A 21,316-nucleotide genomic window follows, 5' to 3' on the forward strand; every position below is an offset into this window, starting at 1 on the left:
GGGCTGGGAGCGCTGGAGGTTGCTGGTTAAACAGGAACAAGCCGCGGCGGCCTCCCCGGTCCTGCCCTGGGGACTCTGACCCCGCGGAGGCAGAGCCCGGCAGCCCCACGGCCGCGGGGACGGAGCCGGGGAGGAGCAGAGCAGGATGGAGCCCACCATGGAGCTGGCAGATGATCCCAGGTAGGTGCCAGGGACCCCTGTGTCAATGCACAGGTTGTCAAATCCAACTTTTTTTTTGGAGCAGGATTTTAGATGATTGCCTCTGCAAAGGAAGGGAGGCACTTAGGGGGTAAGGTGAGGGGGGCAGGAGACCCCAGGGATCCTGCAGGGCTGGGTGCCCTCGTGTCCACGGTGGTCCCGTGCAGCACTCACCTTCTTCTCTGCAGGTTCCCACGCCCGTTGGTGGAGATGCTGATCAGGAACTTCAGCGTGCCAGCAGCCTGCTTCTCCCTGCCGCCCACCTCCCGGCAGCAGCTGCAGCGTAGGTCCAGGGGGTTGGGTGGGGGGTCCCTCCTCTCGCCCCTGGCAGGAGCAGGACAGGGATGAGGAAGGTAGGGAGCAGCCCCGAGGAAGGGGGAAGCAGGGGAGGGCTGCCTGGCTCTCGTAGCTCTCCCTGCAAGGATGGAGGCAGCCCAGGGAGGGCCAGCACGAGGGCAGGTGACATGGGACACAGAAGCAGCAGGGCAGAAGCACCAGATCTGGCACAGCCAGACATACCAAGGGGTTTCCCAAACCTGTGGAGTGGTGGGCTGAGTAGCAGCTCCCTGCCCTTGCAGTCCCAGGGGAGACAGGAGGGGATAGATCTGGCTTCTCACCCCTCCCTGGCAGAGCTGGACATGGCCCAACTTGCCATCCTGGGCCTCGCCACCATCATGACACTGCTGTCGGTCGCAATCTTCATGGAAGAGGCTTTCTACCTCACCCACAAGATCCGCTGCCCCATCAAGATGAAGACCCTCCGCTGGAGCAGCTCAGCCCCCACAGTGAGCTGGGGTGTGGGGGGCATCACCCCGGGGACCCAAGGGTACCCAAGAGGTGCCAGCTCATGGGAGGGGGGAGCAGCACTGTGCCAAGCTTCTGTGTCCTCCAGGTTGTGTCTGTGGTCAGCTGCTTTGGGCTGTGGATCCCACGCTCCATGATGGTGGTGGAGATGGCTACCACGGCGTGAGTATCACCTGCCCCAGGGCTCGGGCAGTAGGGAGCCCATGAGGCCTGACCTGCCCTCTTCCTCCTTCACAGGTACTTTGCTGTCTGCTTCTACCTCCTGATGCTGGTCATGGTGGAGGGCTTTGGGGGGAAGGAGGCGGTGCTCAGCACCCTGAAGGATGTGCCCATGGTGGTCAGCACTGGGCCCTGCTGCTGCTGCTGCCCCTGCCTGCCCCGAATGACCATGAGCAAGTGAGGGAGAGCTGGGGTAACCCCCTGGCCCTGGGGAGGGCTTTCATCCCCTGCTTCTGCAGAAGTGGAAGAGAAGACTTTGGGCAGGGGCTTGGGGACCTCAGGGCTCTACTGGTCTCTGTTGCTGTGCCAGGAGGAAGCTTCAACTGATGATGCTGGGGACTTTCCAGTATGCCTTCTTCAGGGCAGTTGCTGTCTTCCTGGGGCTGGTCCTGGCTGCCGATGGGAACTACAACCCTGCTGATGTGAGTGTCACGGCATGGGGATGGGCAGGGTGACGTGGACAGGATGTCCACCTTGCCCAGCAGCTTAGTCAGCCCAGGTGCATTTTCTCTGTGTCCTTCCCCAGATTTCGGCAGAGAGCGTGGCCCTCTGGATCAACACTGTGGTCGGCGCCTCCACCCTCTTTGGGCTGTGGGCTCTGGGCATCCTCTTCCGGCAAGCTCGGCTGCACCTGACTGAGCAGAATATCAAGGCCAAGTTCCTCTGTTTCCAGGTGAGCTCTTGTCCTGCCTGGCTCCCCTGTAGGTGAAGGGACTCCTCTGGTGCAAACACGATGAGGAGATGTGGGGGGAGATGGTGGGGCAGGAGCCAGTTCTGGCTGTGGGAGAGCAGGAAAGGCAAAGGACAGGAGCCTGGCAGCAGTGTGGCCCCACCACCCTGGCTGTTGGTTGCAGATACTCCTCGTCCTGACGGCACTGCAGCCAGCCATCTTCAGCATCCTGGCCAACAACGGCAGCATCGCCTGCTCGCCGCCCTTCTCCTCCAAGGCCAGGTCACAGCGTAAGTTGGGAGATGGGGCAGCAGCGTTGCCTGCTCCCAGGAAAGCCCCTCTACTGCACAGCAGGGTGTGGGAAATGGTCATGGTGGATGAAGGTGGCTTCAAATTACTCCTCTTCCAGAGATGAACATGCAGCTGCTGATCCCACAAACCTTTATCTTGGCTGTGGTGACACGGATGTACTACCGCAAGCAGGATGACAAGCCGGGCTACCAGCCTGTCAGCTTCCCACCCGAGGGCACCAATGTCAAGGCGTGAGCAGGAGGAAGCAAAGGGAGTGCTGAGGCGCAGAGCAAGGCAAGGGGCTGGTCTGCCCTCTACAGCTTTCTCCTCCTCTGGCCCTGGGGAGCTGCCGGCAGCAGAGGAGGCAGAGGGGAAAAGGTCACCTTGAGGTGGGGTGAAAGGGTCTGAAACCTGAAGGCCACAAGCCAAAGGGTGGCCACAAAGCCACCTCTAGCCCAGGGGGCTCTTGTCTGGCACTGAATAAAGATATTTGTACTCAAGTCTTGTCTTGGTGACTGGCCTCTGATAATCTCCTGCCTGGGCTGGCAGATGGGGTGGGAGATGACTCCACACAGCAGGAGGACACAGTCCAGCACAGCCCTGGCGTGATGCTGTCATGGGGTGCCCAACACCAGCCATGACACTAACCTCTGGGTGCTGCTGGCTGGAGTCCAATGGTCAAGACAACACCAGAGCAGTGGTGTTTTATTTGGAGACCTCTGTGTGGGTCTGGCTTGTCCCTGGGGCACATCCTGAGAGAACAGAGGGAGCATCCACACCCCATCAGCCTGGGGTCAGGGAACGGGAGGAGCCTTGAAGCACCTTCATTACTGGCAATTAGTTAATGCTGCCTTAACCAGCCTTGTCCAGGATCTGCTCCAGTAGCAGTATCTGCCCAACACCTACAACACGGACATCAGGCACTCAACACTCCAACAATGAGGTATGTGTTTGGGAAGAGGTTCTTCGCTTGCATCAAGGCCCGGGCATGTCCAGAATGAAACAAGTCAAATATTCCATCTGCATAAACTCTGACTGGACGATCCACTGCACCAAAGAGACATAGACACACTTATGAAGATGCCTTTCTGGAGAAGCAGCTGCTCGTGCCCACGTTTGGGATCTTCTGAAACTCATGGGGGTGTTGCAGAAAACTGGCAGAATGCCAGCACCACATCTACCACATAACCATCAAAACAAGGTGAAAGGAGACCCAAAGGGAAAGTAAACCCTGAACACCTCCCTCCTACAGAAATCCAAATGCAGCATTAACTTTTTGCACAGCAGTGAGCTACCAGAGGGGAACTGGCCAAAATGTCTCCTAAGCATTTGATCTTTTCAGCATCCTCCTCTGCAGCCACTGCCACAGCTACCACTCTGGCTGAGGAACCAGACTGTTCTGATTTCCCACCAGCAACAGTGGCCAAGGACCTGGAGATCAGAGACTGCAAAAGCTTGCTGTATGCCAGAAGAGGGCTGGTCCTGGGAGGCCTTTTATTATAAAGTGCAGTCATTTTCTGGAAATGTGCTGGGACATCCTGCCCTTTTCCTCCGCACCTGAAGCAGCTACAGTTCCTGAGCACAGGCATAAACAGCAACAAGGAAGCATGCAGTTTATTTTAGTCTTAGCAGGCAGAAGAGCCATCACCTGCCCAACACCTACAACACGGACATCAGGAGTGATGATAATTTGCAGAAACCTCTGTGTTATCTTCTTCCCCCCACTGAAGCATCTTCTCACTCAAGCTGCTGCTAAGACTGCAGATCAGGATACCACTGTGGGAGCCAGCTGTGCTTGGATGGGCAAAGGCATCTGGAACACACTGAGCAAAATGACTGCATTTATTTGGCTAAACATAAAAGCCAAAACCTCAGCTCCAGAACAAGCCAGTAAGACACATGGTGTGCACACCAGCACAGCAAACACTGGAGGTGATGCCAGGGCCAGAGGTGGGCAGCAGATGCCAGACCATCAGTGCTAAGATCAGTACACAATCATTACCAACACAACTTTCAAGGCACCAGCAGGAGTGCTGAGGCCCAGCAACCTCATGGTTTTGCCAAGCAACACCCCAGCAAGCAGCAAAACACAGGACTCATCCTCCCTTCAGACAACCAGACCCAGCTCCTTACCTACAGCAAGCAGGAAACCCACACCTTCACAACAGGGAGCCCCTGGCAGTGAGAAGCCCACCCTGAGGGCAAGGGCCAAGACACAGGGTCTGTCCCACCAAAGTCACTGCTACTGCCAAGTGAATTTGCTGCTCCACCACCTGCCTCTGGTTACAGGAAAAGATTGCACAATAAAGTCCCAACCCTCTATAAAATGCACAAAATCATGTCAGTGCACGTGCGTGCCATAATTTCCTCAAGAGATGAAACGTGTTCTCCTGCAGCTCTACGCTGGCCCACGTTCTTCATGTCTTGCTTCCACCCAACATTTCTGGCACCTTTAAGCTTTGCCCTGCTGTTCTTTGCCACCAGAAAATGCTCTCCCCAGGTCTGGCTGCTGGTGCCAGCAGCCTCACACCCCAGACCTACAGAGGAGCTAGGTAGGCCTGTTTTGCAGGAGTCTTGCCTCTGTATGTAGCAGCATCAAAATCCACACTTTCTTCAAGGCATGCTAGTGAAGTTTTATTTTTCCACTTGAACTCTTCATGTTTAATTCAAGCATGTCTCTTTCAGATGCTTCATTTGAAGAGTGTGGGATGGGTTAGGGGTGTGCAGGACAGCCCTAGAGCAGCAGGACAGGGTATATCTGTGGTTAACAAGATGTTCTTGGAGAACCTGGCTCATGTGTTTTGCACAAAGATCAAGCTCTGTCCTATTCCTGAAAGGACAGGGCAGTGCTAGAGATAAGGCTGGTCCAGCAACCCAGTAGGAAACAAATAAAACAAGGGATAAAAAGTCTGAGATTTGAGTTTTCAATTTAATTTAAGTGCAAGGAGGAAGCAGGGATTATTGGTTACAAGAAACAGCTCTGTTATTCCAAGCTACATGTAAAACCATGGCTGGCTTCTTACCAAGCACCCTGGGTTTTGCAGACACCAAGAAATTCTCTAAGGTCTCTGTAGAACGAATCAGCATTCAAAACACCATTGTTACCCAAATTTACAGAACACTGTTGCATAACTTGTGTTTAAAACAGTAGTAAGGCTCTAAAGCAGCCTGGCCTTTGTGATCCAGCTCAGGAAAGCAACATAATACCCATACTGAGGGAAGGGTGAGGATGAGGGAAGAGAGAATGTGAGTGATGTAAATTAAGTGTTCTAGCACTCATACACCAGGGGATTAACAACTGGCTTGTACCAAGTCACCAATATTTGCTCTTTGCAGCTTAAAATCCATAGCAGCCAGCCACACTCCCAGAGCTGTGCACATCCCTGCTAAGAGAGGTCCAAGTGACAGATGAGGAATCCTCAAAATACCCTTTTCTGTATGGGCTCTGGCCTCAACAGAAGCACAGAGTCTCTGTCAAGCCCTTTGGGCAGTATGACAAATGATCAACAAGATAAAAGCTAGGAAGAAGTGGCAGCCTGCTCCTACCACAGGTCCCTGGATCCCCTGGGAAAATCACACTGTGCACAGTCTGAAGCAGCACTTGATGATTTGCCTCCTTGCTCCTCAAGCCCTGTATCCAGTTCTGAAGGCCTTCCTGCAGTATTGCTCCAAGCTGTCCTCCTCTGCTCCCAGCATCTCAGGAGGATACAGGCAACTCAACCCAGCAGCTCCACCCAGAGACAACGGATCTCACAGGCAAACCTGAACAGAAAAGCAAGCTGGAGCTTCACAGCTACAGGACAGCAAGACCAATCCCTCCAGCACTGGCTGCCATGACAGGGCATAAAGCTCAGCAGCTATTACAGACACAACAGCAGCACAACTTGGACCATGGTTTCAAACCAGCAGACAACATGTTTAAAATCTGAAAAAGCTGTAGCACTCTCTGGTGCTCTTCCTGATCTGCCTCCAGGAGCAGAGTGGGTGGGCCCTGGGTTGTGCACTGGCCATGGAAGCCAGGTAACTGCCCCACAGGGCGGGACCCTCGCAGGGGTAAAACGTGTGCTTCACCTGTGCAGCTGCACACACCAACAGGGACACCAAACTGGCTGCACGAATTCATGGTTTGTCCTTATAGCAGCGGCTTCACGGCACCAGTGCCAAGGGCTGTTCCAGCCCTTAAAGCACAGCGACTAAGACACAGACAAACACGCACAGAGCACAGTGTTGAGGGGCCATTTGGACAGACAACAAAGCTTACTACACACCAGAAACTGGGACAAGGAACTTCTTGAAGAAGGACACACATTCATTTCCTACCTGGGCTCTCACACACCCAAGGAAATGCAGAGACAGCAAGAGCCCTGAAGCAAAGACTCATTCTCTTCTCTCCAACAGCAACTAAGGGCTGAATTTTAGCTCAGCATGTAGCAGTCTTATTATCTGGAAAGGCCTTTCCCCTGCAGCTTCCATACAACATGGAGCTGACAATTCTCGGAGCTTACGGGGTGTGCAACTCTATGGTGCTGTGAGTTCTTCCAGGGTGTAACTCCTGTGTGCTAAGCTGGTAGCCCCTACTCAGCACATCCTCACAGCGACACGCTGGGAAGCTCAGCTAAGAGTCACGTGAGCACTACAGGGTCTGCTGGATAGATTCCTATCGGCTCCAGTGCAGCAGAGATGTCTCTCTTTCCTAGAAGCCTCCCCACACCACCATCTCCTGCGTGCTCTTGAGAAGCCAAGGGGTCTTTCCTTTGGCAGAGGCACAGGTACTGCCTGGGGGTGGGGGGAATAAGACAGAGGAGCTGAAGGAAAGAAGAGACAGATGGGGTCTACCCACTCTCCCTCCTGCCTGGAGGTTTAACAAGGGAAAAAAAACAAAACAAAAGCCACACTTGAGTGCTATCCTTTGCGCTTTAAAAGAGTATTTTCTTAAAATATAAAAACCATCTTCTCCCTGGAAACCACTAGAACGTAAACAATAAAAAGGGAATTTGGGGAGGAGAAGGTAGAGGAGGTTTGAATGTGCTTCCAGGCAGCAGCCCTTGCTAAGAGCAACGGGTACCTCTAAGGCCCTGTGCTCACCGTCAGCCCTGTTCCTATGGCTCTCTTGCTCATTTAGAGTTCCCCAGTGGGTCTGGACTTAGGATTCAGTGATTAGCAGGTCGCAGCAAATCCCAGCCAGCAGCTTAATCCTCTTCATCCTCACTGATGTCATAGGTGACTGCAGACTCGTTCCTGGAGCGGTTGGCAGGTGAGGAAGGAGGAGTCTTGGTTGAAAAGGGCCAGCGGAAGGAGGGAGACGGGGAGCGGTCGTGTGTGGGGCTGCTGCTGGGACTCTGCTTGGGGCTGATGGCCTGCAGCATCCGGCCCTTGCCCTCCTTCAGCATGTGCTTCTACGGGTGGAAGCAGGAAGACAGTTAGCAAGGCTCAAACAGCAATGGAAATGGACACTACTCACTGCCTGTGCTGCATTTTGGGTTGTTGTGTCCCTCCAGGGTTTCGTGCAATGTAAGAACAGAAAAAGCCCAACTACCGGTGGAGGCTCTGCAGGCCACACCCAGTGTATTCACCACCCATTTTCAAGCACCTCTAACACAAACTGCCTCAGGTTTTTTCCCAGCAGCACAGGAGAGCCTGGTAAGAACAAGTAGCCTCAGACTCATCCCAAGCCAGTGACAAAGTGACTGTCAGTCCCTCTTGGCTGCTCAGTGGCCTCTGTGACACAAACTGGAGTTGACAGGCTGGCCTGTGGGACATGGGGACTTTTCATGCTGCAACCGTAACTGGTGTTATCCAGCTGGCAAGGGTGAGGGCACCCTGTAAACAACCTGCCCATGCCTGAGATAACTTCTCTGGAGACTGGAAGCACATCAAGCACTACAACAAACTGTAAACCTTTGCTCTGCAGACCACAGGCTCCAGAAGACCTACAATGACTGCCAATCTCTCTGAAGTCCCCCTTCCCCTTTTCCCAGACCAGCTCCTTACCAATGCGCCTTCTGGGCCAAACATCTCCAGGAAATTGCCAATGAACTCTCGGGACTTCTCTTCCCACTTCTGTATGAGATCAATGCTCTTCTCCTCCACTTTCTGGACAAATTCCTTTGACTTCTCCTCCACGTCCTTCACCCTCTTTTTCACCTTATCCACACGCTCCTGGAGGTGATATTTCTTCTCCTGTACAATAAGAGGTGGATCAGAATACAGCTCACCAGATCTGAGTGGTGACCACCTCTGCTCTGTGTGAACTGCTGCTTAGGAGTCAGCATCTCCATTAGTCTTGTGACACTTCTCCTTCACTTCAGTGACACTTCCACTCTAGACTAAACGGCAGACAAAGCAGGACTGAGAGATGCTTTGTGGCAGGCACTGGCATGGGACACAGAGAGAGACTAAACCCAGAGATAAGCACTATCTAATAGGAGTGCATGGAACAGGGAAATATTTATACAATATACAGATTAGATTTGAGTGACCTGCTGCATCTCTCTTTGAATATCACAAATCTTTTTGCTTGGTGTTTCTAAACAGAGGCAGAGTTACATTCCAAAGAGAGGTCAAGCAGCCATTACCTCTCCTGTTTCATTTTTGTATTTGACTGTATTTAAAAATATTGGCATCCTATCTGAGTGATAATAAAAAATGTTTATTACTTCACTTCTAACATCAGAAGTGCCTTCTGGCATGTACTCTGCTTTTAGGCTGCTCAGCACAGGATCAGGGCATGTCCTTCTCTCCTGCCCAAGCACTGCTGCTCCTGCAGCTCCAGGAAGGGAATAGTACAGTGACAACAGGATCAGATTTTATCCTAACAAATGACTACCTTAAGAAGGTGGCTGAGGGAACAGGAAAGAGATGAGACACAGGAGCTGCTGCCAAGAACAATCCACACTTCATTCAATTCAAGAAAACACACATTTTGTCACACACCCTGTCTCCAGCTCTTTCAACAGGTAAAATGTCACCAAGACATTTCTGACAACGGAGCAGTATTAGCTAAACCCCATTTCCTCTGGGTGGGTCCCAAATGCAGTTTCAGGGGTGGAAGAAGTTCAGTTTCTACTCCAAGGACACCGGCTTGGTGCAACAGCTTAGCTCTGCAGACTGGCCATTTACTGGCATACAGCAGAACTGTGCTATCACTAGACTTGACTCCACATCTCCACACTCTGTAAGATTCTGATTAGGGCAGCTTGTGATGAGACACACTTCAACTCACGTTGATGAAGCTGACATTGAGCTCCTTAGCTGTGTAACCCCTCTGCAGGTTCCGTCTGGCATAAACATCATAGTCCCGCACAATCCGGGTGATGATATCGGATGTTGAGATCCCCTCAGTCCTTTGAGTTGGTGCAAACATGCCTAAAGTTGGGGAACAGGACCCAGGACAGCTGTAGCAAGACACATGGCAAAAAGCTGCTGCCACCTCTATTAGGTAACAGTCTCTCCTGTTAAGAGCTCATCTCCTAAATATCCTCACATCAACACATCTTTGTCCTTGAACGTCCAACACCAGAATCCTCCTTTCTGGGACTATGAGGAAGGCCTAAGTAAGACAAAGCAGGTCAAAACTGCATCTTCTAAGGAAAAGCTCTTCACCTTAGCTGGTTTAAAGACTATTGGCTACAATCCACCGCACATATAATAGTGTGGTGACAAGGACAGGACAAGGGTTCCTACACTTTAATGGGTGGAAATATAACAAGCTCTGGTGGCTGGGTTTGGATAGATTTAAATAAGATGCACCCCCACTGAGCTTTACAGTAAACAGCTCAAGGAGCAGCTTTGCTAAGTTCATGAGACTCTCCATTTGTGAGATTCTGTAAGTCAAACTGTAGCTGTTAATTCCATCAGAGTAACTAGACTGGAAGAGGGAATTAATGCTGGGCTATGCGTGGCCTGGGACTTGGAACATGGAAGAGTCCCAGCCTTATGAAGTAGGGCCCAAAGCTGGGCTTCTCCCTGACCTCAGAGGCTCCTGGGCAGACCTTGCTCCCACGGGGCCACTGCCACTTCCCCAGTCATCATCTTGCCACACAGGAGGCACAGAAGACACTACAGCAGATCTTTGACAAGAAGCCCTGGAGTATTTGACCCAGACCCACCTGCTTCTTTAATATGCTTATAAACATCATCACTGCCAGCAGAAGAATAGGGGATGTCATCGTGTGCAACAAAATCGATCTGAAAATTAAGAAAGCAAAGCAAGTCACCGTTTTACCTTGGACATGCAGGTCTCTTAGAGGATGGTAACTTCTTGCTCAACACCTCCACTCAGGGGTGTCATAGAGAATAGCAAGACACTTTGCTCTTAAAAAGCAACACAGAGCAGTCCCAAGTTCTCACTGGCAATTGCTTATCAGTTGTAAGCACACACCAGAGGGGAAAGGCTGTGACTAAGGACACAGCTGTTTTAAGCTCCACAGAGAAATGGCTTGTTAATGGAAACAAGGGTAAACTAAGCAAATGCCCCTGGAGACTCCTTCACCTCCCAAAGCTGTTTAACAGATGTTAGAGACTCCTTTCACTTTATCTTACCAACTGATAAAAGACTCTTGAGACAGCTTGCCTGGTCTCCTGCTGCAAGAAGCTGATCTAAGCTACTCCTGCTGTAAGCAAGGAGTTGAACCAGATGACCTCCAAAAATCCCTTCCCACCCATGCTGTCCTCTCCCTACTGCATTTCACATTCATTTGTAACCAGCATCAACTACTCCTGGAACAGTGAGAACCCTCTCAGGCTTTTTCACCATGTCACAATCTTTCCCTTATTTTAACATTACTTGCCAGCTCAGCAAATGCTTCTAGTCTCCCAAGAAACCTACTTGATTCCCAATACCCAGCTCATTCTACATTTAAGGAGTTCAAACAGAAACTGGTTGCTCAGGCAGAGGTCATCCCCATGGATGAATTCCTGCTGTAAATAGCAAGCACAGACAGAGGCTAACCACAAATCAGGACGGATCAGGTGTCACAAATTACCCTGTGCTCTGCCAGGAACTCGGGGGTGAGCGTCCACGGCGCGTTCCTCACCACCTCGTCCACGTAGCGACAGTGCTGCACAGCGTCGTACCGCTCGTTCTCGTTCATCACCGTGAAGCCCTTGAAGTTGTGGGTTAGCTCATCGCTGCAGACTGAAGAAAGAGGCACAAAGAGTGAACTTGAGGTACTCACCCCAATGCTTTACAGCCACGGGACCTTGCACACACTCCTGCTAAGCCAGGCAGTTCCAGCTGCTGAGGGAGGCTCGCACTGGCACTTTCAAACTCAGCTCTTCCCACCACAAAGCACCAGGAACAACTTCCTGAACAATACCAGGCAGGCTGTTTGGGGGATTTCTTCCCAAGCTGGAGACGTACACCCCAAGCCTTCAAGGTCTCTGGAGCCTACAATGCTTATCAAGAAAACCAGCAAACACAGAAGAGAACCCTCCTGTATGAAATGGCACCTGCATGACTATTTATCAGAAATCTGCTTTTAAGCCCATGGATGTCTCAGGCTTGGAAACTGAAGCCTATGAGAAAAAACAAAAAACACTGCCTAAGTGTCCAATTTCATAAAATGCCATACCACAGTCTAGGTCTTGGAAAGTTGGATTAAAACAAAAAGTGAAATCACAGCAAATTAAGTCAGCTTAATGCTGTGAGAAAGCAAATGGACAACTTTTCATGATCTGCTATGTAAGACACTGAGAAAGAGGGAGTTTTATTTCATTATCAGACTCAAAAGTAAACAGGGCATTACCAGTCTCACTGGTATTGGATGTATTTACGTTCTAGAAAAACAGATGATAAAGAGTGGGTGAGATTGCTCCCAGCTTGGAGCTGATGTTCACTTGGGCTGTGGCCTCTCATCTCTCTCAGTTCCTGGTGGGAGGGGAGCAGTTCATTGCCCTCCATGCCCTCAACAATGTTCCAGAGGCAGTGAGCACGATTACACCTTGCTACATAAACATGTTAATAGTTTAACCTGAAGTTGCTTTCCTGTCTGATGTACAATTACATACATGGGGAATGTTCTGCTTCCAAGTTTCTAAGCTTAGAGTGTCTTGCACATTCAAGTGACAATTTCAGCTCTCCTTCTTACCCTCCCCTCAAGAAACTACTGTAGCACACACAAAAAATGCAGAAGTACCACTATAAAAATGCCCTCAGCAGGTAATGAAACCGTGATATGGACGCAAACCACAGAAAGACGTTACAATTGCTCTATTGCAGGGTTAGTTTCATTTTTGTCCAGGAAGTGAATGGTAGTTGAGAGAACTAGTTAAAGGTATTCTCAGGTCTGATAACATCATTATGTAGCCTGACCAGAGGTCACCTCCTGATGGACACCATGCACAGCCTGACATGCCTTTAAGGCAGGTGAAGGTACAGGCACAGAGGCACTGCTTGGAGAAGGGCCAGCACATGACAGCAGTCAGAAGAAATGGTTTCTTCTTTGTCATTACATTCTGGAAGGAGGTCTGGCTGAAGCACCTCTGCTAGATCTCCTCAGGCAGTCAGCAGGATACTCCTGGCACAATTTAAAGATAAAATGAGGAACTTCTGTTTCCAGAACTGGGACCAGGCACAATGGCCAAGGAACAACATGCTTCTAGTGAGACCTTTTTGAGATTCACCACAAGCAATCCCCAGCAGAAAGCTGGAGCTGAGGAGGGAGGAGGACTTGGAAGGTGACACAGGTGCGCACAGCTCAATGAGCCACGGAGGGACTGTTCCTTATTCATTAACTGTCTCATTCAAAAGCCAGATGTTCAAGTGCCCCAAATATATTTTGGTACTCAGATGTGAAACTCACCTGCGCCTGTCACAGAACAGAGGGGTCAGATCAGAACGTGATCAGAAACAATTTCCTCAAGCACCCATTTGGTACAGAGTATCTTTCCACAGACATATTAACTTTCAGTACATTGCAATAAGGCTCCCAACAATGCAGTGAGAGCCACTAAAGCCATAAAGACAAAAACTCTGCCCATGCCATCTGTGTGCACAGCCACACATGGAGATAAACTGTACCCCTATGACAGCCAAAGTCAACAAGGTGACTCCTTACCTCCAACAATGAGGTATGTGTTTGGGAAGAGGTTCTTCGCTTGCATCAAGGCCCGGGCATGTCCAGAATGAAACAAGTCAAATATTCCATCTGCATAAACTCTGACTGGACGATCCACTGCACCAAAGAGACATAGACACACTTATGAAGATGCCTTTCTGGAGAAGCAGCTGCTCGTGCCCACGTTTGGGATCTTCTGAAACTCATGGGGGTGTTGCAGAAAACTGGCAGAATGCCAGCACCACATCTACCACATAACCATCAAAACAAGGTGAAAGGAGACCCAAAGGGAAAGTAAACCCTGAACACCTCCCTCCTACAGAAATCCAAATGCAGCATTAACTTTTTGCACAGCAGTGAGCTACCAGAGGGGAACTGGCCAAAATGCCTCCTAAGCGTTTGATCTTTTCAGCATCCTCCTCTGCAGCCACTGCCACAGCTACCACTCCGGCTGAGGAACCAGACTGTTCTGATTTCCCACCAGCAACAGTGGCCAAGGATCTGGAGATCAGAGACTGCAAAAGCTTGCTGTATGCCAGAAGAGGGCTGGTCCTGGGAGGCCTTTTATTATAAAGTGCAGTCATTTTCTGGAAATGTGCTGGGACATCCTGCCCTTTTCCTCCGCACCTGAAGCAGCTACAGTTCCTGAGCACAGGCATAAACAGCAACAAGGAAGCATGCAGTTTATTTTAGTCTTAGCAGGCAGAAGAGCCATCACTCTTGAAATCAGAGATGTTTGGGCAGGCTCTGAGGACTTTCAGCTGGGAAATTAACGTGGACTCTGAAAAACATTGGATTTCCAGAACTGCCTGCAGGAAACCACTGCCAGGTCTCAATCTGAGCTGGCTGGTCTCTCAGCAGCAGTCAGGCAGGGAGAAGTGTAGCATTTTGATTGTCTTGGTTTCCATAACAGAGAGGCCAAGATAATTTGTACATTCTGGCCAGAGAGGGCAGCCACCCTTCAGTCAGCAGTCAGTCCTGCCTCTGCCTCCTCTTTGGCCTTGCAAAGAGAACAGTGTTTCTCCTAGTCTGGCTTAGAAAATAAAATGTCAGGTTTTTGTTGTGGGGCTGGTTTACTGTGTTTAGTAACAGTGACTTTAATTCAAAACCAGGCTAGAACAGGTCATTCTGGACAAAGATGTATGTTGGTTTACTTCCTCATTTCAAGTTTCAGAAAATATGAATTCTAAAGTATTTAACTTCAAGCTGCCTCAGTCAAATTAGTACAGAGAAATGTTCAGCTCTGACAGTACTCTGTAACTGTCAGTGGCACAGGAAGAGCTAAAACACAAATATTTATTTGCTTTAAATAGCTCCTCACACACACAAGTTCCAATTTCAGTTGTACTGGCAGGCCCAACTTCACATGGGAACAGGTATCTAATCACCAAAGCATTAACTAAGTCATTGGCTGCAAATCTGGTCTGACACACAAGGTTGTTCCAGTCTCAGAGATATCACAGTCCTACCTGCCCCTCCAAACCCCAACATTAACACATTCCCCTTCCAGGCTGGATTTTTACTTACAAGGGGTCCCTCTCATGGCTTCTTCGTATGTCACTCTGATGTATGGCTTGCTGTAGTCGATCTCCACTTCATCTGAAAATGGAGCTGGTTCCCTCAGTCCCTAAAGAGCCAGAGAAGCTCAGATGTGAGAATGGAAAGGGAGGTGCAGTGCATAGCAGCAGCACTGCCACTGCAGTGTCCCAATCACCAAGTGACTCACTGTGTCTCTGCATGATTCAGACCCATCTACTAAAAGACTAATTAGCGTTGAACCTCAAAACAGCCCTGCAGGGTGATTAGCTTGAGTTTACAAAGGAAAAGAAAGAGAAGTAGGGTTAAGAAGATGGTAATAATGTTGGATCCCAGAAAACTGGAGGCTCAGATCTGCAGCTGGTAAAAGAAGACTTGTGACAAGAAGCAGCTTCCAGCAGCACAAGTCACCTTCATCAAACCTCACTGCTGCAGCCCTAGCTCTGCCCATCTGGGCAAGACCATCACTTGGCTGCACCTGAGTGAGTGCCTGGGCTGTGATGTACAAATTGTAACAGCTCCTCCATTTGAGCATATGAACGAGCTGAAGAGCAGTAAAGAGCAGCACAAATTGCCAGGGAATGTCTGTATTATCACCCATTTCTGAGCAATATGGAATGAGGGACTGACCTCAATCTGTGGCAGAGTATCTCCAACTGCTGCAGGTAAACCTCTCTAATCTGCTAGCTTGACCACAGCAACAAGTTCAATCAGCAGCTGAAGTATAGGTATCATTTCTATTCTCTGAATGAAAACAAAACATCTGCCCTTCTTGGAATAAACAGCTACACTTCTTTCTAGCTGGAAGGTGTTGGAGCAGCCAACAGATGTCTCCTTCTTGAGCCAGAAGACAAGGAAACAAGCCTGAAGATCATGACAAGCTGCAAAAAGCTAATCAGGAGTTTCCTCTCTGGCTTCCTGTCCCACTCCAGCATCCTGACATGGTGTCCAGCACCACTACAACCAGATAGACCACTATTATGTCATTTCTCATTAGAGTGAAGTGGACAGGAAAGCAACTTCTGACCACCACATTCACCCAAACTGATACTGCTGAAAATCTCCTTCAGCTTAATGAGGCTTCCATATCCCATGGAATAATCTGCACACTTCTCTTTCAGTACTGAAATGTGGAGTCTTTAAGGGGGCAAGGTGGGTTTTGGTAACAGTCAAGGATATAAAGGCTCTGTGGGATAAGTCATGCAACAGCTCAAGCCTCCATTCCCAGTGCTTGCCTCCCCAGTTCTCATTGATGGTGCTGCTCTTATTTTGTTACCATCTGTCAAATGTTCTGAGACAGGACTGAGGTCTTGCTGAAGTGCAAAACATTGTTATCAAAGAGGAGAGCTTCAACACGTCACTGTATTTTGCCAAGGACTATGACTCCAGTATGACATGGCAGGGATGGAAGCTGGCTTTTGACAGAGATAAGGGAAGACAAGCTAGAGCACACATGACACGCAGGACAGCTCCAGGAAGAGGGCAGAAAAGAGCTGTAAAAAGGCATCACCACAATATTGCAGCAAGGACACTTAAAATCAGCCCTTCACTCTAGCGTTAACTGGCAAAGACTTTCTTTAGAAGAGACCCTCTTTAACTTGTTAAAGCCATGCCAAGGTTGATCTAGAAGGAGAAACCCTTCTGCTTGTGTTTTTCTTTTTTTTTTCTGAACACTCCACAAATACCAGTAACATAAATGCAGTCTCCTGTCAGACCAAGAGAATCAAACAAAAGTCATCTTCCCAGTGTTTCAGAGAGCAGATACAAGAGATTGCTTCTGCAGAGTGCTTACAGACTTCAGACTCTCCTGCAGTTCCCCTGACTTGAACAGGACTGCTTTCTGTGAGGTGCAAGAGTTGTTACATGCTTGTTTGGAGTATTTCTCCCTCCTGCTGGGTCACCTAAGGAAACCCACCTATGAGAAACAAGCCAATCTCCACAGATACCTATATGCAAACCTGTTTGGCTTCAGCTTAAGTGACAAGAAGCAAGCTGGACACACAACAAAAGCAGCTTAGTGATGCTTGCCTCAGACCTAATTTAAGCTCATGTTGTAAGCATGTTATTAGTATGAACAAAGGAAGATTTTTAAACTGGCTTTGCAAGAAGAATAGCTACTGTCATTTGCTTCTTTGTCCCTCCACTTGTTTCCTGCGTCCCTAGAAAAGTCATCACATTATCTTTCTACTGTTAAGAGTTCAATGTCCTAATCTCACAGGCACCTACAGCTCCTATCTCTGCTTACTTACAAGTGAGCGTCGGGACATTTTTGGAGGGATTCCATCCAGCTCTGCTGCCCCGTTAGGGCCAGATCCATCTTTTCTTCTCTTTCGGGAATTCAGCCTGGAGGAGGTCGGTGGCTCCATCTTGCCAAACACGTCCAGTAAGAACTGGAACAAAATGAAGAAGAGGGAGAAAAGGAAAGAAAGAAATCAATCTATTTCTCAGCTTTTCCAAAGCAGAATCAGTCCACAGCAGACACAGTGTACAGAAGGTCAGTGCAAAGACACAGCAACCTCACAAGGGGCTTAGCCAGTTGTATTTGGCATCAGCTGCCAAGGCTTGACAAACAGTGCCTGGTGGGAATACTGAATCATTTAATGCAACTCGGAGCTGTTCTGCAGTGCAAAGTGTGCAGCAGTCAGCTGGCTGGAGGGAAACTCGCACAAGGGTTGCAGTGCAAGCTATAAATCATTACTACAAAGCTAATGATGCTATTTTAGCATCTGAAAAGCAAACTAAGGATTAAGGCATGCCCAGAACACATTCAGCCCTCCCCGAGCTCTCACTCTGTTGAATGCAAGTACTCTTCTACCCTTCTGTGCCTCCCCTCCCAGCCCAAGTCAGCTGGTGGGTTTGCTGCATCCCTGTACAATCCTGAAGAGAGGAAAGAACTGGTTTAAGCAGAAGGATATAGGTGAGGGAAGGGGTGCAACTCGTGGTCATATCTTAAATGGCTTGTTGTTTGCTTTTTTGCTTAAGACCAAGTTGCAGCTCTTCAGTGGGAACAGTTCACCTTGGGATGGCTGCCAGTGTACTGCCCTCTTGTCCCCTGTCCCCACTGCAGTGGTGACTCAGCTGATGGCGAAGCAGCTGCTGACACCACATTAGGGCGCACTTACTTCTGGCGCTTTACATATCCAGTTGTTATTAGTGGTGGTTCAGTTGAACCACTTCTGTGATGAACTGACAGATGGACAACCAGTTTGGGACAGAAATTACCACAGCTATCTGGAAGTAAGCTATCTGTGCTTTTGAGCTGGAGTCATTGTACCTTCCTGAAATGGCCCCAGAGAATTAGGAAACCCAGCACTTCACAGAGCTGAAGCAAAGACAGGGATTTATAGAAAGGCACGGCAGCAAACTTTCCCTTTTCAGCTGATGCAGAAGTTAGAAACAGCTGCTAGATTTGCAAAGTTTATAACTAAAGAGCAGCATTATCTCTCTTCCTCACTTGAAGAGTGCAACAATCCAGTGCACCAACAGGCACTTCTGTCCTGCCACTCCTGAGAGCAGCATGACCCCTCTGCTCAGGAATGATGCTCATGTGCATGCCTTAACGCCCTCATAATAAGAGCCATGTGGAATTAAAAAATGTCTCCCCACCCAAATGCAGTGGGTGTGCTGGAAGACATTAGGTGGGGCAAGTGGGAGGTATGAGAAAGGGCATATGTCCCTCTGAACACCAACCCTCTTCTTGGCAGAGGGTTCCTGCTTGACAAGAGTTGGGACTGTCCTCAGGAAGGGCCACTGGGCAGAGCTCTGCTGTTCAGCAACCAAGACGTGTGGGCTTTGTGAAAGAGCTGTTACAAAGCAGATTGAGTGATCAGACTAACTCAAGCACTAATGACTTCATAACGTGACAAATGCAGTTCAATAACATGACAAAGATACTGCTCTCCCCACCTACCATCAGTGAGATGATATCTTATCAACTGTGTTAGGGCAAAACACAGATTAACTGGTTTTGGGCTACCTTCATGTAAGCATCTCAGACTGCTCTGTTAGACTGAACACAATGCACTAAGAACAGGAAAAGAATCTCTTAGGTGAATGGGAAGCAAAACAAATACTGAGAAGATAAGAGTGACAGTGAAGAGCAGCCAAAAGGACATTTCAGAACTGCATGAGCCACACAGCACTCACTCTGTAATGCTTGCAAGTCAACTTTGCCAAGTTTCCCCCATTCCAGTAATTAATTTACTATTTCCTAACAACAGACAAACATATGGGAGTGTGCAAAAGCCATCTCAGGCAAAAATAGTCTGTAACCCTGAGCTTGAAGTCTTCAAATGCTTAAGCAAACGTTTAACTTTCCAGGCAAGATCTATGCGATAAATGCAGCAGCTTTCAGAGTGGCTCTGTGAAAACACAGGGTATGACACAAGTAATTTTTTGGGTTTGCAAGGTGCCATCTTGCAAGCACATGCTATGTCAGTTATTTACTTCACCACCGTGGTTCTATCAGAAACTGCTCAGTTCATAAAAAGCAGCAGAACTCTGTCTCTGGTTCAAGTAACCCCATTGTTCATGGAAACAGTGGGTGGAAATAGCAGCAGATTTTCCTGTTATTTGGTGAAAATAATTTCCCTGTGCTTCAAAGTCACCTGTTGGTCTCTGACCACTCACTTTCCTTCCCTTCAGAGAATTAAAAGGTCTGTTAATGTGCTGAATGCAGCCATTCTGAACCACCACCCAGCAAAACATCAAAAAGCACTGGCAGAGGCTTGGGTGCTGCAGGACAGACACAGCAGCCTCCACACACAAACAGGTGAACATCTTCCCATGTTCTTGGCCCACCAGAGCAACCAGACTTCTGCACACACAAATACACTCTCTGCTGAGTGCCAGCACCTTGCTGCTGGGTGCAGAGCTCACGGCCAGCCAGAAAACCTCAAGTTAGAGCACAGAGCAACACTGTGCTTTATGCGGATGTACAGCAGCACTGTCTGACCCCAGGAGAAATCCAACAGCTTCTTCCAACCACTTCCAACACCCAGCCACCCACATTCCTCCACCCTAACTCACCTTTCCACTTCACAGGGTATACGTAGTCAAATGATGGCAAAGTGAATGGATTTGCCTTGCATTAAATAAGCAGCAGCAGTCAGACAGCACCAGCCACCCAGTAGCAGCTCTCCCCCAGGTACCAAGAGGGAAACCAGCTTCGAGGATGCCATAAATATGCTCTGTCTGCTCAGGTCTTACAGGCTAGATGTTGCTGAAGGAACCTCTGCAGTGTCCAGAGAGCTGGGCTGGGCACCTCATGAGTGATGCAGCTCTGCTAATTACTCAAATGAATGCAGAACTTAAACAATAATTTTGTGACTCTCAGAGCTCTAAAACATCTATCCTGTGGCTAGTGTGTTTCTGGGCAGTCCTCTGAGCACCAAACTCACCTGCATTAAAAACTGGAAACAAATTGTTTTTAAAAACAAACCACACCTTACTGTGAGAAATCTACTATTCTTAAAATGTTTATTTTTTTATCCAAATGACTAAAATAGCATCCCGAACAACTACTTCCTAAAAATGGGACCCAGCATCTGTAGCTGAGCTTAACACATGAGAACACAGCTTTGCTTCTCCAACTGCACAAAACACTGACTGTTCTAAAATTAATTACCTCTGCAGCAGATGGGGAAGGGGAAGATAACCCTCAAAGCTCATTCTGAAAACCTCCAAGATAAAAACCAGGCATAATCAGAAGAAAGAGCCCTACTGTAAAGCATTAGTATTGTTCTATTTTGTTTAATGTGTCACCCTTCTGCATTACTGAGTCTGTGCTGAACATGAGAAACCTCTTGCTAGGAGCAAAGTGAAGAAGTGCCCTACTGGGGAAAGCCATGGGCAGAGCACAGTCTCAGCAACACTTGACAAAACACTTGGAGCTTTGCTTCTGAAACTGACTCTTTTGGTGCACATTTTATGAAAAAATATATAGGCAGAGAAGGAATTTAAGACTTTTCCCTTACTGTGAGTTAACTACACCATCATCTGAGATGGAATTTAACCACAACATGAAAGTTCACACTTCTGGCAGACTGAGAAGGTCAGAATAGGCACAGCAAATCTTCTTGCTTAGATAGAGGCCTTATCTCACTATGTCTGCATCTTCATGGACAGTCCTGATGTTTTGTTTAGCCCTGGTGGTGTCACAGAACTGCTGCCTCACACTACAGTAGAGCAGCAGACATTTCTGCATGCTAAGCACACTGATGGCATGAGGACCTGGCCCACCTGCATTCTCCATGTTTTATGTCCCAAGGAATTTCTCGAAAAATAGTACTATCTGCAAATCTACAGGGAGTAGCAGGATTTCCTATGCCACTTCCACCACTTCATGTGCTGAGGCAAAACAAATCCTGCTACTGAAATTCCAAGCCTGTTCAAAACAAGAGCTGAGTACAAGAACTCAGTGAATGCTCCAGCCCAAAGCTGCTGCATTTCCCACCAGGGATCCAAGTCAGCAGAAGACTGGCACAGCAGGCCAGCAAGGCCCCTCTGCCACAGCCTCCAGGCTTCCCAAGGGACACTGCCT

At 48.9% G+C, this 21,316-nt stretch overlaps 2 protein-coding genes across 3 annotated transcripts; one reads left to right on the forward strand and one right to left on the reverse strand.

Moving 5' to 3' along the window:
• Positions 1-145: 145 nt before the first annotated feature.
• Positions 146-2,437, forward strand: SLC51A (solute carrier family 51, alpha subunit). Its single transcript, XM_010000408.1, has 9 exons — positions 146-180; positions 387-481; positions 829-983; positions 1,091-1,164; positions 1,240-1,398; positions 1,532-1,643; positions 1,748-1,894; positions 2,076-2,181; positions 2,301-2,437. Exons 1-9 carry the CDS (start codon positions 146-148, stop codon positions 2,435-2,437), a joined length of 1,020 nt encoding a protein of 339 aa, XP_009998710.1.
• A 4,864-nt stretch (positions 2,438-7,301) lies between these two features.
• Positions 7,302-17,815, reverse strand: PCYT1A (phosphate cytidylyltransferase 1, choline, alpha). Of its 2 annotated transcripts, none has more exons than XM_009999813.1 (9): positions 17,792-17,815; positions 17,025-17,165; positions 14,767-14,866; positions 13,240-13,356; positions 11,167-11,318; positions 10,291-10,369; positions 9,405-9,547; positions 8,174-8,362; positions 7,302-7,578 (listed from the first exon to the last, which is right to left on the reverse strand). In XM_009999813.1, exons 2-9 carry the CDS (start codon positions 17,139-17,141, stop codon positions 7,372-7,374), a joined length of 1,104 nt encoding a protein of 367 aa, XP_009998115.1. In that variant the 5' UTR covers positions 17,142-17,165; positions 17,792-17,815; the 3' UTR covers positions 7,302-7,371. The 2 variants fall into 2 exon arrangements, with proteins under 2 accessions (XP_009998115.1, XP_009998107.1); XM_009999805.1 differs by lacking the exon at positions 17,792-17,815 and adding an exon at positions 17,441-17,470.
• Positions 17,816-21,316: the final 3,501 nt, after the last annotated feature.

The sequence above is a fragment of the Chaetura pelagica genome, unplaced genomic scaffold (genome assembly GCF_000747805.2).
Source record: "Chaetura pelagica isolate M959 unplaced genomic scaffold, ChaPel_1.0 scaffold20, whole genome shotgun sequence".
Classification (NCBI taxonomy): Eukaryota; Metazoa; Chordata; class Aves; order Apodiformes; family Apodidae; genus Chaetura; species Chaetura pelagica.

Excerpts from the sequence above, each read along its gene's own strand:
- SLC51A (XM_010000408.1), top strand. The coding sequence starts at position 146 with ATGGAGCCCACCATGGAGCTGGCAGATGATCCCAG. Across the intron at positions 482-828 it reads CTCCCGGCAGCAGCTGCAGC|AGCTGGACATGGCCCAACTT; the intron begins GTAGGTCCAGGG and ends CCTCCCTGGCAG. Across the intron at positions 2,182-2,300 it reads CTCCAAGGCCAGGTCACAGC|AGATGAACATGCAGCTGCTG; the intron begins GTAAGTTGGGAG and ends CTCCTCTTCCAG.
- PCYT1A (XM_009999805.1), bottom strand. The coding sequence starts at position 17,470 with ATGATTTATAGCTTGCACTGCAACCCTTGT. Across the intron at positions 11,319-13,239 it reads CACATACCTCATTGTTGGAG|TCTGCAGCGATGAGCTAACC; the intron begins GTAAGGAGTCAC and ends CTCTTTCTTCAG. Across the intron at positions 7,579-8,173 it reads TTGGCCCAGAAGGCGCATTG|AAGCACATGCTGAAGGAGGG; the intron begins GTAAGGAGCTGG and ends TTCCACCCGTAG.